This window comes from Pleuronectes platessa, chromosome 9 (assembly GCF_947347685.1).
Source record: "Pleuronectes platessa chromosome 9, fPlePla1.1, whole genome shotgun sequence".
NCBI lineage: Eukaryota > Metazoa > Chordata > Actinopteri > Pleuronectiformes > Pleuronectidae > Pleuronectes > Pleuronectes platessa.
In genome coordinates, this window is record NC_070634.1 from 10,306,694 (window position 1) to 10,329,221 (window position 22,528).

Here is a 22,528-nt window from a genome sequence, read left to right on the forward strand (position 1 = left end):
ATCCAAACTCCAACTAAAAAACTCACCGTTGTTCCCCTCCTGAATCCACTGCACAGAAGTGTGCAAAAGCTAAAAGGTTATTTAGCATACGCACTCTCTTTCCCTTATGACCCAGTGACACAGCATGCATGTGCAGCCGCTGACCACGGAGGCTTCCCTGGCTCAGACCTGACCTGGCAGTGACTCACCGATCTCGCAGCTCTCCCCAGAGAAGCCCTGAGGGCAGTAGCAGCTATAGCCGTCGCCTTCCTGCAGGCAGCTCCCTCCGTGGAGACAGGGGTTGGTCTGGCACGGGTTATTCTCCTCTGAAAAATAGAGAGAGGGACTTGTGAGTTATTTACTACAGAGAAGGAGCATTACGAAAGTGAGGACAAACCACGACAAGGCCATGAGTCAGCATTATAACCGTCTGGTGATCTGATGACAGAGATGAGAGAAGGAGAAGAGTGGGCAGACTCGTCCCTGCCTCTATGACTTTCTGCACGCCGACAGATTGGCTGTTGTTGCCACTGTCGTGCCCACTGTTTATCATGTCTGCTGCTCGCTGGGAAAAGGAAAACGTGCAGAGTCGACCCCCTCCTGCCTTTCATCCCAGGTCCCACACATGAGCAATAGGTCCGTATACATTTCCTGATCATCACCCAGTCGTACATACTGGTAATTTCTTTGGTACATAAGTGCGTCGCAGAGGATGATAAACTGATTTTCCGTTGCTGTGCTATAACTCCACGCCTGTCCCTAGGAAATGTTTTGGCGGATGAATGGTGGATATTAAGAAGATTAAGTTGCAATTATTGCTCTTATATTTTTAGATGGAGCAGTGGGAGGAGAACATGACAAGGATGGTAAGAGCGCAAAGCGGGCCTCAAGATTCCCTTTTTTCTGTGCCATGACGGACTGGCGAGATTAAGTGTCTTTTTATTATCGAATACTGATGGGATTGCAGCCCCTGACACAATCTGTCAGGCCATCTTATACTCTGCATCGTCCCCATAATAACAACCAGACTCACGTAATCATGTATGAGTGCAGAGATGCTGTGCAGAACACAGAGTGCAGCTCCTCTGAAAGTCTGGGAAAACTGTCATTTTATGTGTGTGTGAGGGTTAATGTTTGTGTGCAAGCATGAGTGTAGGTGCGTGTGTGTGTGTTTGTATTTCTGGATGCTGGTCTGAATCATTGCATGCTGGTGAGATATAATGTGAGCGTGTGTTCAATTTCCTGTGAAGCAGGGTGATAGACTCCCGTCGCTGCTGTTGATACACTGGGCAGGGGAGATGATGGAAGGGCTGCCTGGGAAAATACGTAAGAGGGATTCGTTGAATGAGAAAAACCATTAGAGACGAGCTCAATCCTTAACTCAACAGCGGAGAGGGGAGAAAAATACTGTACGTGATATGAAAACATATATTGCTTAAAGGTTAATGATATACTGATGGAGATAAAATCCGAGAGTGCTGAGCAGCGCATGACATGTAAAATAAAATTGCACACTGAATGTGGTCAAACTGAGCGCCTGGTTGGGTTTGCTAATGTCAGGTAATGGAGGAGAACAAATGGAGGGAAATAAGAGGTGAAGCAAAGGATCCATCCATCCATCAGAGGTGAATGTCGGCTGATAAGTATTAAGGGCGTTTTCACACCTGCAGGTCTACACCATGGTCCAAACCAAGGTTCATGTCTTTGTTATGGTCAGTTTTAGTGTCATATTGTAATACTAGGAGTGCACTAAAGAATATACACACATACTTGTTGTCATCACCTGTGTGGGCTGCTGTTGCCAGTTAGGCAAGTAGTGCTCTTTCTGTTTGACGGAGAAAATGTATGAAACAGTTCATGACGTTATCTTGACACTAGTTCAAGTCCGCGAACTAACCGACGGTGTCATTCAAACATCGTATCGTCTCATGTGAACACTTCTAACAATCCTGTGCAACTGAGCAGTTGTTTTCCTAGAGGCCAGTTAGGCTTCTGCTTCTTTCCCCCCCTTGTATTGTTAAATGCTGTCTCAACTTCCTGTGACTGGTCTGAAAGTCAGAGTGAAAGTTCCAAAGTGTTTTTCAAGCCGAAAAAAACTGGACCGAGACCACCTCTTTTGGTCAAGTCAGAAGGTCCAGAAGCAGCTGCTGGATTAAATATGTGTCTCTGTTGCATTCAGGTAGTAAAACAACATTTTAAGCAGGAGTTTTTTTAATGAAACCAAATACCCTCATGCACATCAATTTGTGTTCCCTCTCACTTTAAACTGAGTAAAAAAAAAAGGAATCACTGACCTCAAACGGCTATTTTCTGTGTTGTGAACCTCACACTGACCCCTGCCAGGTATCAGAGCATCACTACAACTGTAACTTAACCCAAGTTTTAGCCCCAGCCATGGGAGGAAAGTTTAGTCTCCCTCTATTGGAGGGAAGAGAACACACTTATATTTTGTGCTCCACTGTGTTGACCTCAGTCCACAGGTAGCCATGTTGTGCTTTGTTTTCTGATTAGCTTGTAGTGAAGCCTCAGTTCAAAGAATCCTTAGTGCTTTAAATTATGATCATGATTTTAATGTTTCCAACACTATAGAATTTATCTAACAGGATTTGACTGCCATGTTTATCATAATTACTGGCTGCAAAATATTAAAGCATACAAACAATGGTTTTGCTGTCGCCACATTGTCAAAACATTGGATATGTATTGTACTTTTCTGTCACATTGAGTGTGGGTGGATAAAAACCCGTCATCGACAGTGTGTTTTCCTGAGGGAAAATAGGTGGGTAGAGAGATTATCAGCAAACTAGGATTAGACTCATTTAGGGTAACAAATCTAAAGTTTTGTAGAATAACCTTTTCAAAGTGGCTTGTGTATCACTTTTCTATAAAAACTCTCTATAAATTCTTCTATAACAAAGTACCTTCAATTCCAACTGGTCACTTTCTCAAATACAGTGTCTTTGCTAAAAGGTCATGGTCACAGGAAACAGTATCACAGTTTATGAATGCAATCTTACATACTGAAGATATGTGGAAAAATATGGCTGAACAAGTTTAACTAAACGGTAGGTCTTTCAGTTCTATGGTACAGATTTTATTGGGTAAAATAGTTTTGCCAGAAAGGTATCAAATAAAGACTGTGCGACTGTCTATCAATTACATTGCTATTACAACTCCACACCACGTTTGAGGTGAAGGGAACCCAGCAACTGTTGGAAAAGCTGAAAATTGCTTGGAAACTAGTTAATGCACAGTAATGTGTGTCCTGGTTCAGTAGCATTGATGCATTATGGCTCTATCCCAGATTCCAGGTGTTTGCCCTTGAAACTGGTTGTGTTAAAAAACCTAAGGCAAAACAGACAGGGGATTTGTATTATCCCCTTATAAGGTTTTCAAAAAACGCTGCATGCAAAGCAGCTTGGAAATCGCATGAAGATTCAAAAGAAAAAGAATTGGTGCAAACAGTAACCCGAGGCAGAAATTAAACCGAATACCCAAAGCAGAGCTGTCCTGTTTTAGACGCATGATTAAGCAAAACAACAAAGAAGAAGACTCCTAAGAAAAATAACAGAGAAAGAAATCACGATTCTAATAATAATGACCATACAATGCATCTTTTTTGCATCAGACATTTTGTCAGGTCGAAGAGGGACATGCCAGGTGTTGTTACAACATTATAACTGCATTCCATTTAAGTGAGCTACCACCATGGGGCTAGCCCTGTCCATGCTGGCTCTCTGTCATGACCATAGACTGTAAATAAAGACTCAACGGTTATCCACTTCCTCCCACTATCCAGAATATTGAGCCAAAATGTCTCAAGCTGCTCTCAGACATGCACTAAACTGCACAGTGCCTCAAAATAATCTCCAGAGGAGTGAATGCTAATGTCCGAGGGAGACGCTCTTCATAGAAACATACATCCCTCGTATTATATCCGTAGGAATCCAGGAGAAGTCGATGTGTTTAAAAACCACAGCAATAGAACAACAATCTGTTTCTCCAACTGGACATTGTGGACCATTTGACGTCATCTGACCAGAGTATGAGAGTATGAAACTGCCTGTCTGACGTCCGAGTATCTCTGCATGTGCTCAGGGTAATAAATCAGAGCCACACAAACGTCTCACACTGTGTCTCCGGTGGCCATGTATCTGCTGCAGTGGAAAATGCAGCGATGCACACAGTGTAACTGACAGCTGAGGACTGGGTCATTAAGTAGCCTCAGTGAAGAGCACTTCCAGAGCCAAAAGGTGACGTTCTGATGACTGTCAGAGTCAATCACGGCACTGACAGTAAAGCTGCAGCTCAGCTTCTGTTAATGTCAGCATTACTGTTGAACATCTCAACATTTCTCTGTCATCATGAAAAGGAAACCATAAAATCTGCAGGTTTTAAGTAGATGTTATTACCAACTGATTGGATAACTGGAGAAAAAGCCAGCGAGTGAAAGCTCTGTTTATTTGTGTGTGGGGGGCATGGATGTGTTAAACGGCTTGAAGACCTGAAAAGTGAATTCCTATCGGTCCAGTTATTCTGACATAATCAACCATTTCTGGCAAAATTGCCCTAATAATGAGATAGAGAGGACTTTTCCTCAGATACCATCCACCAGCACTGATGAATGTTGGCTGCGCTGTCTGCAGTAATACAGACAAAGCACTGAGCTGCAGCAGAATAGGACATTGATCCAATCTGCAGACAATTAGAAACGACTTATTACACCCAAATGAGACTGTGCTCTTCACCATCGGTCTGCATCCTGCACACTTAGCAGAAACATCATACGTACAGAAAACAGGAGAGACTGAGCGGTTATGGATTGTGTGACCACAGCAACATCTCAGTACAGGAAAATGTTCTGCATGAATCAGCCTTCCACAGACTACTTAAAATGAGATGTGCAAGGATATAGTTTCAATGGATGTTGTTCACAACAGCAGCAAAATCTCCAAAGTGTTCAAGCAAGGAGGAGTGCAGCATTCAGATGGCAGGGTGTACATTTTAACTCCCCCTGCAGAAGTCACATATATCTGTTACAGCACATCAACATCGCCGTCAGTCCTTATCACTAAGAGCTCTCCAATCTCATTTTCTTTCTGAGCTGACATCTTCTTGGGGCGGTTCCTCCCCATCTGCATGCCAAAGTGTCCTTGGGCAAGATACTGAACTCCGAATTGCCCCTCATAGAAAAGTGCTGCCCATAGAATGAATGTGAGTGTGAATGGGTGAATGGAGATAACCTGTACTGTTTCGAGACCACAGACTAGTATAGCGCTTTATAAATACAGACCATTCTATGTGTATGTCAACTATTTTCACTTCTGAGATATTTGTAGTCTTTTTGTTTTTAATCAGTTCTGTGTCGGTTGCTTGTTAGAAACATCATCAAAGTGCCCAATCCCTGGCGACATGGGGTCCTTCAGACACCATCCAGAGTATTCTCACGTTCACTTCCGTCAGATGATTTCAGGACAATATCCGGAGTTCAGTGTATGTGTGAAAGCAGCTCGTTTGTGCGTATAGGTGTGTTTACATGAGAACAGAATAAAGAACTGATTAATGGAGGGAGAACCCTTGGTCCTTGGGGAAGAGGAAAGGACAGGATACAAATTAAAATTTATAAAAGCACAAGTACAAGAGGAGGAGATGCACTGGGAACGAGAGAGGAAATGTCAGGAAGGTTGGGACAGAAAGTCACAAAGGGAGCTATCATACATTTCCTCCTCTCGTAATGCTCGCTGCTAGCTTATGATTAATTACATGCCGGTCTTAAAATAGGTTGCCTCTTCCATCTCAACTCTGTGTCTTCCTTTTTCTGTGTGGAAGATAGAGGGAAGAAGAGGAAGCACGAGTCTGAAAAGAGAGGAGGGAGACAATTTGTGTGGGAACATAAACACAACACGGCGACAGGCAGGGATAAATTTAAAGCTCGCACGGGTTCAGATCTCAGGGCTGAGGTTTGTGTTGTGACAGTAATTCACACTCGGAAAGTGGATAAGTTTAAGTCTTCGTAAAAGATGCTGTGACTTCTTCTTCCCGCGCCGGGCAGAATATCTTGAAATATGTTCTTGTGTGTGACATTTCCTTGCTCTGTGAGGTCATCTCCCGTTTTTTTCTACGCCTGTGAGGAGAGAGATTATGATGGCGTTGTGGCATATTTGGGAAATCTACTCCCCAATGTCAACGCCCGCATACACCCTGGATTTAGAAAGGACGATGAAAGAGGATTGCGATAGTGGGAAATGTTTTGAAGTCTGAAGCTGAGTGGTTCGCAAATTCATCCGATCGCGAGTCTGCAGAAAAAATTGTGCTGAGAGAAACTGCACAAACAAACGTGCCAACACACACAAACATTCAGGAGAGCTGCACACGCACACTCACTCGCATTGACTGTAGATACACCTGCTTATCACCCGCTGTGTGGCTGTGCTTAGACTCACTGAACCTTGTAATAGCTTTGCTGAGACAGATCATGCCTCAGCCTGTTCAAGTGTTTCTTCTCTCTGGGCGTGATAAGCCATCACCTGGGCCCGGCAAGAGCTGTCCCGTTAATATTTAATGCTACAGTACATCCCTGAAAGGTACCGAGGCACACGGAGCAGTAAGAGCCATGTGGGTGGCTGCGCTAAACGGCTTTAATACAGTCATCGTCATCTCTCTAATGCCTGTATGAGTCTGTATAAGGTGAAATATTCATATCGTCACTGGCACGATGGCTAGAGTGAACGAGTGTTTGATGCATTCAGTGTTGATGTGGAGCAAGAGAAAACATACATTATGGATCCGTGAAAGTGGCCCTGACAACGCTCGGTGTCACCTAACTCAGGTTCAACGACACAGCTCCTGCATCGGGAGCAAAAGTAAATGAGGACTTTTCTGCGTAAAACTCAAAGTCGCTTTTAAATACAACAAAGTACATGAGATGTTTGGCCACTCTCTGATACATTTGCACTGAAATCTGGAAGCCTTGCTGCAGCCAAATCCAACAAAGGAGAGAAATAAATGCCCAAAATAGAATGTCAATCTGTTTAGCACACAAATAAATATTTCACTAGTTCTCCTTGTTTTTTCTTTGTGTAAAGTAGCTAAACGGTCTTTTAAGGATTATGTGTTTAGGAATTTTTGCTCTCATTACATAGATAATATACAATCATACATACACACATAACTTTATAATGAGGTCCTAATGAGGCCAAATGTTATTTCTGAGGCCCTGGTTAAGGTTCGGGAAAAATTAGACTTGTTGTGGTTAGGCTGTCCACAAGGACTTGAATTTGATGCAAAGTCTTAGAAAGGATAGCGGCACAAACGTGTGTGTGTGTGTGAGTGTGCGTATGCGTGTGCGCGCGTGTGTGTGTGTGTGCAATGATTACAGACCGAGGGGAAATAGAAAAAAACATTTCTGCTCTAATATTCTTCTCTAGCACAGCAGAGATGCAGACCCTAATATAGTCTCAGATTACTTCACAGTGATCGATTTACAGAGGTGAGCTACATGAGGGCGGATAGGGAGGCCAAGAAGGTGAAGGAAGAAAAGAGGAGGAACGTTAACGGACAGAGGTTTGATTTACCTGCTGATGGAGGAAAATGGAGCTGATACAACACTGTGAAAATGTTGATGCAAAACAATAAGTGATGAAATGAATCTGGACATGTGGTTGTAAAATGGCCAGACAACTACAACACTATTAATCAATGGGCTCACATCAGTATAAAGTCAGTTGTTATAATAATAGAATAGAATAATAAAGAGCATTTTATTTGATCTCTTCAGCAAAGGGGGATCAGAGCACATGTTCAGCCACTGGCTCTATCCCAAGTGGTAGAAAGTCAGTGCTCAAGCTTTTCAATATATTTTTTGGGTTTCTATCTCCTTTAATGGGTAGGACAGTTGTAAGCTTGTGAAAGGGGGGGAAGGACAGAGAGTGGGGGAAGACTTGCATGAATGGTCGCGGGTCGGAATCGAACCCAGGCCACTACAGGTTGAGGCCTTGCTTGGTTGGGGCGGCAGATCTACCAGCTGAGGGCTCAGTTTGACCAGTGGAGAGGCTGCAGACACCACCCTGCATCCCTTATGGACTGGGCTCATGTCTTGGAGGGAAGGTTGTAGATGAAGCAGGTGGAGAAATGTGATTACTGGAGTGAGTTTGAGGAGAGCAACCTCGGAAAAACTAGGATTGATGAACACTGCAGGGGAGGGGGCAGCTATTTTCGTCTGTCTGCTCAATCTGTCAGCATATACGCAACCGTGTGTGTGTGTGTGTGTGTGTGTCCAAGGGTGAAAACAACACTTGATGGATGTATACTGCATTCTGTAATGTCTAACAGTTTCAAAAAAACCGTTCCAAGTATTTATTTTTTTAAATAGTAATATTATCTATTCCCAGTCCAATCTTTATGTTGTAAATCATGGGCCATATATGGGCTATGAAGCAGTTTTAATCAGTGCACAAGATTATTCAAACGCAGACATGAAAAAAGCAACTCACAAATACAAAATAAGTATCTCATAACAGCAATAACTTCTCCTGTGATAAAATAAATGTAATATAAAATAATGACTAACAAGCCCATTAGGTTGGTCCTTGGAGTGAGTGGTATTCCTAGTTTGTGGAGAGGCAGTGATAAAAAAATACGAACACACTCTAGAGCTTCATTACAACTCGAAACGTGATGAGTTAAGAGATGAGTTAGGTTACAGCTCTTTGACACAGTTTGAAGGCGAACTACTAAATTAACAAATCGTCCGACTGAGTGTTTTAATCTTGATCCAAGTCGGTTAAGTTGTTTGTCACCGTGTCACACATCAAGAGACACAACATGCACTTTCCAGAATGCTCAACAATGTAATGACAACTGTTGATTACAGCGTGAAAGTCAGCCAACGCAGAGGGTGTGATTGAGAGGTGTCTCGTGTGAGTCGTGCAAATATTCTCACACAGCTTTACAGACAAAGGAAAAACCACTCATGGAGATGAGGATAAAACCTCTCGTAGAAGTCAGTGATAACACGGCCATATGTGGCTGTGTGATTTAGCCTCCATGGTACCAATTAATTCTTACAGCTGACGTGAACCATTTGAAGTATAATTAAAGCTCCGGCAAGTGCAACTGTAACAAGGTCCCAGTGTGCACGTTCCAGCATAAACAAAGAGCCTGTGATGACATCTGACAGGTTGGTTGTTCTTTTTAATAGTGTGGCCAAGACTCGGGAAACTGTCCGACTCAAACCTGACGAACCAGCTGCGTCGTCACTACCATCTGACATCAGACGCCTCAACAAAGTGAAGCAGTCATTGCATTGAAGAGGTCAGTGTGATATATGTGTAGAGTACATTAGCATTGGCCTTTAATTCTGTTCTAAACATTTTAATGACTCCAAACATTTTAATGACTCCACCTCTGGTGTAAATCCGGTGAATGTAAGAGATGGAGTTGTGGATATGCAGGAAAAAAAGAAGCCTGACTAAATTAAAAAAGACTTTTGCAACAACAATGTACGAAAATACAATTGTAAAAAATTCACGGAGACAATTTTAGCACAGCGTCTCTAATTCTATTTCCATGCAGCGTCCCCGTCATATTAAATTGAAACTTCCAATTTTCAACTTCACCTCTTTTCAACTGCGTAAAGTGTGTTCCTCCTCTCTGCACAAGCAAACACAAACAGGCATGCATGTGCGCGCACACACACAAACTTACACAAACTAGGAAAAAGCATGACACTTGCAATTAGCCACAGAGCCAGAGGCCTGAGACAGCAGAAAGCAGCTGATGTGCTCTTAGTGAGCACCTCATGGACCCGGCGTCACACTGAATCAGCCTGGCGAGGACCAGGGAAGAGCAGCACGCCAGCAATTCAGTACAACCCAATTCAGTGGGCCAGCATGGCGAGGCTGACGAAAGAAATTGAGGGTCCATTGTTACAAGAGCGGCACTTGTGGCGTCTCCATTCGTCCTAAATAAATTTCATTATCTGAGCTGTCAGAGTAGCAGGAAAATAATCCATCCTGGCTTATCATCACAAACACATTCTATCCACTGCGAGTGTTTTTTTTCTCTCTTCTCTTCAGTGTGTCTTTGCACCAGTTTTCAGGGCTTTGTGAAATGAGAATATTGAATCAACCGCATTTAACTTTTTTTTTTAGATAAGTACCCTACAATATATTAGACACAGTCAACCAAGAGGAGGAAAAAAAGAGAAGCGTGTAACCGCCAGTGTCAGTGATGGGTTATGAATTATTCATATTGTAACTTTCCTGATTACTGCAAAGAACATGCGGTGTAACACATCAAGCGCAATCATGCATGTATTGTTATACTGCCATCTAATTAAATGACAGATGTTGAACAAATGGTTTTAACTATTGTTTGACTATTTGGACTTTTACATGTCGCAAAATGATTTGTAAATAGCACAGATTAACAGTTATGGTCTGTTTGTGTTCTGTGCAGCAATATGCAGGAAGTACAGGAGGCTATTGCAACATAAAGGAGCTCAATGCAAATTGAGTCGTGGAAGCGGGGGTGTTGGCAGTCCAGTTACAATTGGGTCTTTGTTTTACTCAGTTTTTTTAAGTAAATCCTCGAGCCAGTCAGAATGATCCTGACTTCATATCAAAGTCTACTTATAATTGAATACTTTGATACAATAAATCCATCAAACGGCAAAAGGAGAGGCCTCTACAGTTTCTGCTTGAAAATGTCAAATTGCTTAATGAACCAATGGAGTTTATCAGGGTGTCAAAAAATGAAATGTAAGACTTTTTTAAAAACCTTTCTAAGACCATTAGGAATGAAATGGAAGATATGAAGTACAACAGATATGAATGAATATCAGAGTCCTAGAATTACTAACACTTTCCTATAATTGAAGGTAAATTGATGTAGAGCCAAGTAGAATAACCTTTGAAATGTCACGTTATCTCACAAACTACAGGCACAGACGGAAGGTCTATATTGTTACCACCAACCAAGTAGAGTGTACTGAGATGAATTCTGACAGGGATGTTTGTAGACTCAGTTGTCAGCTGCACGTTGGTCTTGTTTTTAGTTTAATTACAGCGTGCTAATATCTGTATTCTGGACAAAGATGTAAAACCCACAGAGACATGACAAACTATCCATGCCTCCAAAATCAGACAACATAAAACCTCATTTAGAAGCGTGACTGATGTAAATGATCGTTAAAATAGTAATGATGTATCTAAAAAATAATCAATGTTTATAAAGTATCTGTGGGTAACAAGCAAAGTATTATATTAATATTATAATGATTCAAAAGTTGAATATATTACATAGAGAAAAGCGCACAAGGAGAATGCAATTTAAATGCAATTCTTCAGTATAATTCACTGTCATTACGACAGTGGATCATAGTTTTGGCTCAAATCAGATGATGACTTTACAAACTTAAGAGAATAGCTAATGTAGGATCACTGTGTTTCACCATAATACCATGCATCATCATGGAGAAGAAGCTAACCAGACTTTTATCTCCACCAATACAAATTCAGCTAACAGAGGCAGATCATTTTGCAGTGCTGGATGTTTGTTGTTCTGCCATGCTGCAGCTCACAGACACTATTTCCCTGCTCGGAGAAGCTGCTTTGCTCTTGTCTCCATTCAGTGGTTTTTCATCATGTCCCACTGTGATTGGCACAGCTGCTTAAAAGGGATGAGAGCAATAATGTGACAGGCTGAGACCGCGGTGATCAATCACCAACCTCGGAGCCAATATTCAGAAAAACAACAAGTGTGCTTGGATAAGCCTTCACCGACCCTGCTCAGGCCATCTGACGTGTTGTGCGGGGACTTGCTAAATTATCACAATATAAAAATGCTCCAAACCAGAAAGAAATAGAGGGACACACACAGACAGACAACACACACAGACACACACATTCCTTTGCCCGACCGTGTGCACACATCAGCTATTTGATAACTATTGAGAGAACAGTGTCCGTCTAAATCTTCACATACTCCCCTCTCTCCTAGCAATACCCAAGGACAGGTTATTGATAAAGGGAAAACTACCTGTAAACTGTAACGTCCAGGCTCAGGGAATCTAGTTCCAATGTCTCAGAGAGAGAGAGGCTCTTCTCTAAATTAGAGCAGAAGTGAGACATAGGAACACAACATGATGTAGATCCAGGGGGGCGAGAACATTTACTTAGGCCATTTTCATCATGACGTGCAGATAAAGTCAGGAGAATTGGGTCCGGACTTTACCTGCAGTTTGCTTTGCACACATGTACAACACAGACGTGTTCACAACAGCAACAAATCCTCCTCATTATTCAGGTGAGGCAGGAAGTGATATATTAACTTGATTGTTGCAATCACATAATTCTCTTGACAACACACAGACACCGTCGTCAGCTCTTATCACCACAAACTCTGTGCACATTTTCGTCTAAGTCTTCTGTGTGGGGTCGCCCACTGTGTTCCCACATCGGATTTTCATGTATTCCTGTGGACTTGATACTAGGGGCCCAGGCGGAGAAAGTCAGCAGATAATCCGGAGGCTCTTTCTATAGCTGTTTTCATAGAAAGTGACAGTGGGGGATGCAAGGTGGGCAGGAAAGGAGACTTGAGGGGGGACAGTTGCTCATGTTTCACTGCTAACGTTGATATTGTTTCATCCCGGGTCCCTGACGTACATCAAGCTTGCAATAAACCCTTCAGCGTGAGACATAAGCTGCTGCATAGTTCTCCTTCACCCGTTCACAGAAAACCATCACAGACCGAACACTGCCCCTGTCAGAAGGACGTCTGGGAAGAGGCCAGTTGCCCAACATACCTTCATGCAAACATCACAATGTGCAAAGAAACCCTTTCCCTTTAAAAATCTCATCAGACTCTGTAATTTACACCTACATAATCACCACCTGTACCCATTTATAAACCCTCCTCCTCTTGAGACTTCTCCCCGTCTATGAATACCTCCCCTCCTGCTGGGACAGATGGGTGTGTCTGACATGACCTACATGAAGAGACCTCCTCAACCCCTTCCACCCGCTGTGGGCTGGCTGCTGCGTGATGCCGGGAGCCAAACGCCCCTGCCGTCTCTCCGATCTGCCGGTGAGAGTCAGACACGCAATCTGGCTGCTCGGAGGAAAAAAACAAAAAAACAGCTGGGCGCACTCATCCTCTCGGCTGCCACTCCTGTGTAGCTTGAAAGTACCTCAATTTCAAATCGTGCATTTCGCTGTTAACCTTGATGGCAGGCGGCTCCATTTTCATCAGCGCGTGGCGGCATGTGTGCCTGGCGGAGTCGCTGACAGATGTATGAGTGTCTGACTGACTGCAAATGGAGAATGAAAATGCAAGAGTAACATCTTTTCTCCGTTGGATGTGCTACAGGCATAATAGAGCCCCTCTTTTTACTGTCTGCTGAGCAGTTTCACGTCCTAATAAATCTACATCCCGATTAATCTTATTTAAGGGGTGATAAAAGTTAACAGATCTGAAAGGCAGCACGGGTGTTTACTGAGTTCCTCTTACATCTTCGTCCTCCAATAGGTCACACAGATAGAAAAGTGAAATGTTCTTTCAGCAACAGGAATCGGGTTCCCTGGCGTTTATTCTGATAAAGCAGGAACGCTGAATGCTGGAACAGTTACACAAACAACCCATCCTGGTTGGTCCCTTCCGCTCTGAAACAGCCGCACAAAGACTCCACACAGAGGATTATATTCCCTGTGACAGCTCCCTGCCACGCTTGTTCTATCCCTCCCGTCATCTCCCCACCGGTGGCACACAGAGGTGATGCTGTTCGCTGCTCTATGAAACGTTATGCAGCCTCGGGGGCCCTAAGGCTGTACTTGACAATAAAAAGTCACAGATAGGGATGCATCTGGGAAGAAATAGAAATAAAAAAAATTTAAAAAAGAACGCTGAGGGAATCACTGACTGTGTTTTTAATGGGGTGACATATGGCTCAACAGAGGTCTCCTCTTATCTACTTTTAAGAGGCAGCTAAATTAAAACGACTACAATAAAATCAGAGGAAATGAGGGCGGCTGAATGCTCCAACTAGCAGTTGATGTTTTCATCTAACATGGGGCTAAATGTTTCACTTTTACAACTTCTATTCCTCGTTGAATGTGTCTGTTTGACTGTGTCGTGACCAAAAGGCCTGAGGAACAAATGCTTATTATATTTAGTTGACATAGGTATATCACTGATTATCGTTCAAATCAAAAGTAAGTTTTTAAAGCTAAATATAAGAAATAAAATGATCTCTCTGATAAATGCTTTATGGATATATGTGAGCTTAAGGCAGTGAAGTGATAAAACAAAGGCATGATTAAAAAGCATATGTTGTGCCCAGGGAAACTGAAAACCAAAGCAAAGTGTCCATTGTTACTGGGCTACTAAAATTAGCAGAACATCCAATGATCTTTAAGAGGACGAAAGTAAAAAGAGAAAATATTCATGAACACAACAATACAACTCTGTTTTTCAATCCTACTGCAGATCTGCTGCCAGAAATGGTCAGGAGACTCAGTCATTCATCTGCCATAATGGGAGCTATGGGTCATAGGATCTGAAAAATAAAACACAGCTGCCTGTGATGGGATCCTGAGGCTGAATAATCACCAGGTTTTGTTGTGACAGCAAAGTTAATAAAGCATTTTTATGATGCCATAAAAAATACCTGTTTAAGACAGCTTTTCACATGTTGGTTCAGGCTCACTGCACAACACTAAACTCACATTTCGATGCCGCATTAACTTTACAAACGTTGCTGTTTGTTTCAATGACTTTTGCGAGTGTAAATCGATACTTTTCCATCCCCAAAATGCCACTGAACAGATATTTGATTTGAGCTAAGTAGCAAGTATTTGCCTTTTATATCAGCCCTCACGCTAATGTTCAATGACCTTTCCAATGTCAGTACTCAACTTTTTTCTATTGACGGACCTGCATCATAATCTGCTGAGCTCACAATCATGTGTAAGAAAATCTCCTGATGCCCGATAAATGCTGTGAGATGATATTCAACATATACAATTTTATTATGACTTTCTGTGTTCTCCTCAGTGTTGTGTCTAAATCTTTTCATCATTATTCTTTTCAACTGTTTTCATAATGCTTAGTTTTAGTTATATATTAGTTTTATATTATATATATATTTGTATTACTAATCTTAGTGTTTATGAAGTGTCACTGTGTGTTATCTCACAGCAACCTTTTAAAAAGAATTACGATGCAAGTTAGGATGTTATTAGGGAATGCAATGAAATCCTGGGAGCAAGTGATAATTGTGAATGTTGTGTTTTTCTTTTTTTGTATAATTCCTTAAAAACTGCAGGGAACTCGATTCACTATAAACCAATCTTTGCGGAAAGTGACTTATCTGTAACGGTTCAGGGTTATAAACATCCTGAAGAAACACAAGCAATTACACACACACACACACACACACACACACACACACACACACACACACACACACACACACACACACACACACACACACACACACACACACACACACACACACACACACACACACACACACACAACCCTGCCTCCATCACTTGTAACTTAGTAATGTTTCCAGTGACCATACATATTTAACTCAGCATGAGGATGAAACAGCTTGTATCATCCTGATTTGTTATATAATGATGTCAGTATGTACACTCCTGATCAAAATCTTAAGACCAGTTAAAAAATTGCATGAATTTGCATTTTGCACTGTTGAATCTTAGCAAGGTTCTAAGTAGAGCTTCAAAATGCAAAAAGAAGAAATGGGAACAAGAGACCAAAAGTTGTGAGCAGGCAATTTATTGAAAACAACAATTTAACTGAAGTAGGCTGTTCATCAGCTGATCAAAAGTTTAAGACCACAGCTCAAAAAAAACAAAAAAACTCCTAAAACAGAAATTAAAGTGTCAAAAACTGACTCAGTAATGAGTAGCTCCACCATTATTGTTGATCACTTCAAATTCGTTTTGGCATGCTTGATGCAAGTGTTTCCAAAAGGCTAGTGCGAATGTTGCGCCAAGTGGAAAAAAAAAAAAGTCTTGGTCAGACGTCATTGTGAATTGGAGCGTTGTCCTGCTGAAAAACCCAGTCGTTACCACACAGACGAGGGCCCTCAGTCATGAGGGATGCCCGCTGCAACATCTCCACATAGCCAGCTGCTGTTTGACGCCCCTGCACAACCTGGAGCTCCATTGTTCCATTGAAGGAAAAAGCACCCAGATCATGATGGCGCCCCCTCCACTGTGCCGCATAGAAAACATCTCAGGTGGCATCTCCTTGTCATGCCAGTAACGTTGGAAGCCATCAGGACCATCAAGGTTACATTTTTTCTCGTCAGAGAATAAAACTTTCTTCCACCTTTGAATGTCCCATGTTTGGTGCTCCCTTGCAAAGTCTAAACGGGCAATTTTGTGGCGTTGAAGGAGACGTGGCCTTTGAAGACGTTTCTTGTTTTTGAAGCCCTTCCTTCGCAGATGCCGTCTGATGGTTATTGGGCTGCAGTCAGCACCAGTAATGGCCTTAATTTGGGACGAGGATCGTCCCGTGTCTTGACGGACAGCCATTCGGATCCTCCGGCTCAGCGCCGGTGAGATTTTTTTGGGTCTACCACTTGATTTTTTTGTTCCATAACCCTGAGGATCTTTTAAGAAATGCAAAATGACTGTCTTACTGCGTCCAACCTCAGCAGCGATGGCACGTTGTGAGAGGCCTTGTTTATGCAGTTCAACTATCCTACCACGTTCAAAGACGGTGAGCTTTTTTGCCTCTGCCATCAAGAGATCTTCACAGTGTGATTACTTGACAGGGAATGACATGGAATCCAAATTTTTGCACAGATTTTGGCTTTTAAAGGCTGTGGTCTAAAACTTTTGATGTTGTTGTTTTCAATAAATTGCCTGCTCACAACTTTTGGTCTCTTGTTCCCATTTCTTCTTTTTGCATTTTGAAGCTCTACTTAGAACCTTCCTAAGATCCAACAGTGCAAAATGCAAATTCATGCAATTTTTTAACTGGTCTTAAGATTTTGATCAGGAGTGTATGTTGTCAGTGTGATGTGTTTTGCAGTAGAGTTTGTCAATCACTTTTGTTTTGTGTTGCACTATAACATTGTACGCAGTATGAAAACATGAACACCTACTTTCATGCATGACACAAGGGTATGTGTGTGTTGTGTCTTTAGGAGTCATCTGATCTCTATGAGTTTGTGTCACACACACACACACACGTCTGCATGTTAACCACCAGACACAGGGCAGTGGTTTTAGTGATGTGCGGCTCAACGTTTTGATGGGCTGTTGCTATGATCAGTGACACATGTGAGGAACTGCAGGGATTGGTCAGATGTGTGAAGAAAGTCGCGGTAATTGTTCAAAGTTGCAAGGTCACACCGAAGGTCAGGAGGATCGGTTGAGTTTTCATTAACTGTTTCGAGCTCAACATCCTGGAGGGACTGGATTCCTCACCACCTTCTACTTCGGCTCATTTTCACCGCACCGGCTGCTTGGTTATTTCCCTGGTTAATAGGATACAAGGAGCCCCTGCTCAGTCAGCACAGAGCCATGTGTAACACAGCTTCAACCCACACAGCGATGGAGCCCAGTGTCCCTCAAGGCTTTTCTCTAACAAATCCCATTCATTTAATAAGCAGCAGCCAATAGCACAGGATTAGATTCAGCAGCAGGGTTTGATATGGAAAAATGGTCGAATTACACTATAAAAAGAAAGAAAGAATGGAAAGTTGGAGATGAGAAGCAGATAGGAGGGGGACAGATTAGGAATTAAAAGGAGGGGACAAGGATCCTGCTGCGGCTGAGGATCCTACAGGGGACGGATGCGCTAAGACGGCAATTGACTGCCTTGTGTTGTTCCGCATTGGAGTTCAAGAGGCTATGAAAACATTGGGCCACGGAGTCTCATAACAGTGACCAGAGGAGTAATAAAAGACATAAAGTCGGGGAGATGGCGAGGGAGCGAGGGAGACGGGGGAAAAAAGCAAGTAGAAGAGAGAGAAAGAGGGATAGAGGAGGGAAGAAATGACGGGAGACACAAGGAGGGAGAGGCAGGAAAATCAATGGACTTTTATATGCAGCGTTGAGGATGTGGCCCCCTCACTGCTCCAGACAACCCATCCAAGGACTCTGACAGCCGGCAGACAAGCTGAATCCAACCACAGACCCACACTGATGATACGCCACCCCAGTGTAGGCCTGGGTCCATTTATCTCCTCATCCTGCACACACACCTCAACCTACTGTCTCTTCCCCTCCAAATTTAACACTCTCATTTGTTTGAGGGCTGGCTGCAGTGTTATTGATGTCGCAAGAGGTCTGATCCATCTTGAGTCACTGACGAGGCTTGAGTCGAGGTGGTTATAACTCAGAGTTATCCAGCAGCCTGTTTGCCAGAGTATCAGAGGGACACTGGTCATTTAGAGGCCGGACGGACTGCACTGTATCCCCCTGACTCGGTTTGCCTGCCAGTGCTACAAAAACACTTTTTTTGTGCCTTCTAAAACTTTAATAAATAATGTTGCTAGGATTATCCAATATGGAAATGGGGATATGGGTAAAAAAATAAATAAATAGAATGAAATGTGTTTACTTTCTCTCAATATTCATAGCTGGAGGATTAAGACATATTCTGTGTGTGTATGGGATTCAACATGTGGGATGGATTATCAAGGTTTACTCCTGAGTGAGATTTCTTTGCTGCTGTTTCTTTGCATATATTCACTTGTTATGTGTGTGTGAACGTCCACCCATCTGTGTGGGTTTTTAGCTGGAGGCCAAAATGACTGATGGATTGGAAAAGATGGATGAAGCGTTAAAAACCAGTGTCTAATCACTCAGATATATGGGCAAATAGGACGCAGGGACGCAGAGACGCTGAGACGGTCCCGATCAAAGAAACGTAAAGTAAGGAGGAGAGGAGAGAGAGACGAGAGGAAGATGAGAGGAGGGGAGAGTACAAGGAAGGGCAAGGAAAGGAGGAAGAAGAAGAAAAGACGAGGAGGGACGGTGTGCTCTCTGGAGGCCCATGGGACTGTGTTAGTGAAGTCTTTGATCATCGATTAAAGAGGTTTATGTACTTCTACCCACACTTTGTGGAGGACACTCTCACCTCTCTTTCTCCAACCCCCTCCCCCTGTTCTTCCTCTCCTGTCCATCCTCCTGCCCTTTCCCTCCTCTCTGTCTCTATCTCTCGGCTGTAATGGGCAGACAACCCATTGCTGTAATTTTCCCTGTACTATATCTGACAACTACAAAAGGTCACACATAGGGAGGGGTCTTTTCCCTCTAATGACTCAACCAGAGCACGGCCCACTCACTCCATTCAAATGTCAGCGGATCAGAAATACTGATGAAAAAAAGTGCTCTTGTCCTGTTTTCTTTGAGTCTTCTTATATGATGACAACTTGTGTGCTTGAGCTGTAATTACAATTTTTTTTATATAAATCAATCTCAAGGTCTTACATGTTCACTGACTGAAATGTCTGGCTGAGGGTTTAAAGAAGGTATTTAGAAAATGTAAAATATCCCGAACCAAACACAATGGACTTGTATGGATACTTTGCACTGTTACTGGTTTGCTGCTGTGTTTTCAATCAAAACCTCAATGTCCCGCAGAAGGTACAGCACAGAGCGATGGACTACATTGAAGATGGTCCCTGCTGGTGGAGCGTGCTTCTGATCGACAAAACAAAGAATGCAGTCCAGTGGTGAATGTTCCCAGGAGAAGGTCTCTGATGCATGCTCAGTGATCAGGTAGGTAAATGCATAGTAAGACTATTCAACTGGAAGGACCTTCACAGTTTATGCAAAATATCAATCTCTACACTATAATAAAAAGGTTTTTTTCTACTTCTTTTTACATGAATTAAGTTACCGTAATAATGTTTTCTTTAACTGTATAGACAGACTAGAGCAGTGCTTGTTCTGAATATGTCTGGGATGTTTATTCGGCCTGTGGTAAGTAGGACTCAGTCCACCCGACCCTGAATTGGCATCGACACCACCTCTGCTGGACAAAGAGCTGTTCGCCTGTTTGGTGAAGATCGACTCAGTACGCAGAGCCCCGCTGGTCATGCTGTCTATACAAAGTTTATCACGTGTCCAAATTGCAGCAAATTCTAGACTATACTTCCATGGGACCTTAACGATACATATTCCCAGCGTGAAGCAAACAATATGAGTGGATCTGGAGATGTGTGATTCAGATGCAGACAGACGGATGTTCTTAAAACAGGTTGTTATCACGATTACTTGTCGCACGAAAGGCTTTACATAAATGCAACTACTGAGTTCCTACCTTCTCCATATGAAGAAAAGTTTTGGAAATCCACTTAACTGAGCAGGATGACTTACGATCCGAGTCATACCTTTTAAATATGTATTTTCAAAACCCAAGGAAATAGCAGAAACACTGGGCTGAGGATGAGTGTTAGTGTCGCAAAAACACACAATAATAAACATGGCTGTCTCCAAAGAGAGGCACAGTAAACAGTAAGCAAGCATATTTTGGTTGTTAAGATCACCAATTTAGATGAGTAAGTGACAAGTGGCCCTGGGTTTACAGCTTTTGTTATGTTGATTCACTTTGTGAAGTTCTGCCACAGTAGAAAGTCGATTAACTATCAAAAGAAAATCAATGCAAGCAATCTAGGACAAACGGCACAGACGCTGATATTTATTACGTACAACAAGTTCAGGGATAGAGTGAGAGAGAAATGAGAGTTGAGCTGAACACGGGCCAAACTAGAAAATGAGAGCGGAGAAGAGGCCGCAGTCAATTACGAGCTCCAACCTCGTAGTTTGTGTCTACATTGATTTGCTGGGGACCAGGATCTCTGGCTCTCCCCCGGTTCACCTAATTGCACCCGCTGTGACCCACTAATTACTTCACTGAGACCTAGTTGGTCTCACCTCATTGCACTGGTTCACTGCGTGGAGCTGCCTCCACACCATCATGGGAGGAAGGGATTGAGAGAGAAGGGGATGCGAATGCAGCAAAGAAAGAACAGGCCTGGATTAAGAATGCATGACGTCTGTCGGAGAGGCAGAGCGAGAGGGGAGATGTAGAATGGAACAGCAGGAGACAGGGCGAGTAAGGAAATAGAGGTGGATTTAAAGTATAACTGAGCACAGGCCCTGAACTCAGGTGGAGGGTACGCAGCCGTGTACAACTGCTGTTACTGTGCCGTATGTCACTGAGCTGCATAAATAATTCAATAAATCGCTGCTGATTAGATAATTGCTCATAATCATGACGATAATGATGACAGTGAGGTTCATTCATCTGGAACACCGGGGAGCTCACGTACCTGAAGGGATGAGACCAAAGGCCCAGTTGGGTATGAGAATGCCGAAAGGGTTGTTTCCGTCTTTCTTGTCTGTCGTCTCCTTGGCCTTGTGTTCCTCTGATTTATGGCCCACTCCTTTGAAAGGTGTCCACCGACTGCCCACGATGAAAGAATCAGACACTGCAGACCTGGACTCCATTTCTGTGGCGCCAGCTTTGGAGTCGGATGCAAGAGTAGCCAACTGAAGGACTCCCGTAGTCGTTGGAGATCCCATACTAGGTGCTGGAGTGGCTCGATCTTCCTGAATGTTGGCTGTACTTGTTTTGTCCTCCAGAACCCATGAAATGGAAATAGATGGCTCCTCTGTTGGGGAGCTGTGAGAGGGATTGTCTGTTGTTGTAGCATCTGTCCTTTGAGTGTGTCTGGTCATCAGAAGCTCCGGTGTGGTCACCCCAGAGGTCGTCAGCACCTCCATCAGGGCCTCGGCTGTGTAAGTCTCCTCCTCTCTGCTTGTGTCTTTGCTATTCTTCCTAAAAACAGGAGCAAATCCTGAGTTTGACGTTTCTTTCCCTCTTTGTGAGGAGGCTGAGGAGAGGTTTTCAGTGGGCCGGCGGACGTAGAACACCCCCCCTATGGCCTCTTCTGCTGTGTTTGCCTTCTGAGAATGAGGTGAGGTGGTGGGCTGATCCACTAGCTGCCACTTGGACAGGGTGGTGAGCTCAGACACAGTCACAAGCTCACTCTGGCTGAGCGAGGACTCTGTTTCAAGGATCGGTTTGCCACCAGCGCTGCTCATATTGTTGACTTTCACTCCAAACCCACCAGGAAACCTGCTTCCTTCTCCACTCCCCTCCATCTCCCTCTCCTCCTCTGACACTGTTTGACCAGCTGATGGAGGTGTAGCGTCCTCTACGTCCTTATCCCTCCCCTCGCCTGAAAAATTTTCTTGGATGTCCTGTCGAAAGGAGGTGGGAAGGGTCATAACCTCAAGGGGCCCTGCTTTGGCTTCCATGGGCCCCCAGGATAGTGGTTTACCTTTAGAGACACGCATGGACTCAATGACCCACTGAAAGTGCCTGCTGGGGTCTGGAGCAAAAGCTGGAACTCCTCGGGGTCCCTGAGGGACGGATATGTTGACATGTCCACTGGGAGGTGATCCCTCATTGGGTCTTGATGCAGTGGATCCTACAGGGAACAAAGAGACAGAAGATAGGATTCGATTATCAGGGGAGGAGGAGGATTTAATTT

The 22,528-nt window shown here is 43.3% G+C and overlaps 1 protein-coding gene across 1 annotated transcript in view; it reads right to left on the reverse strand.

Annotated features, from left to right (window-relative positions):
• The window catches only part of ncanb (neurocan b), a 129,352-nt gene that overhangs the window by 62,735 nt on the left and 44,089 nt on the right, over positions 1-22,528 (reverse strand). The window contains exons 11-12 of the mRNA XM_053430699.1: positions 21,302-22,465; positions 189-305 (exon numbers count right to left, since the gene is read on the reverse strand). Of these exons, the coding sequence (XP_053286674.1) occupies positions 189-305; positions 21,302-22,465 (1,281 nt within the window). The remainder of the gene's footprint in view (positions 1-188; positions 306-21,301; positions 22,466-22,528) is intronic.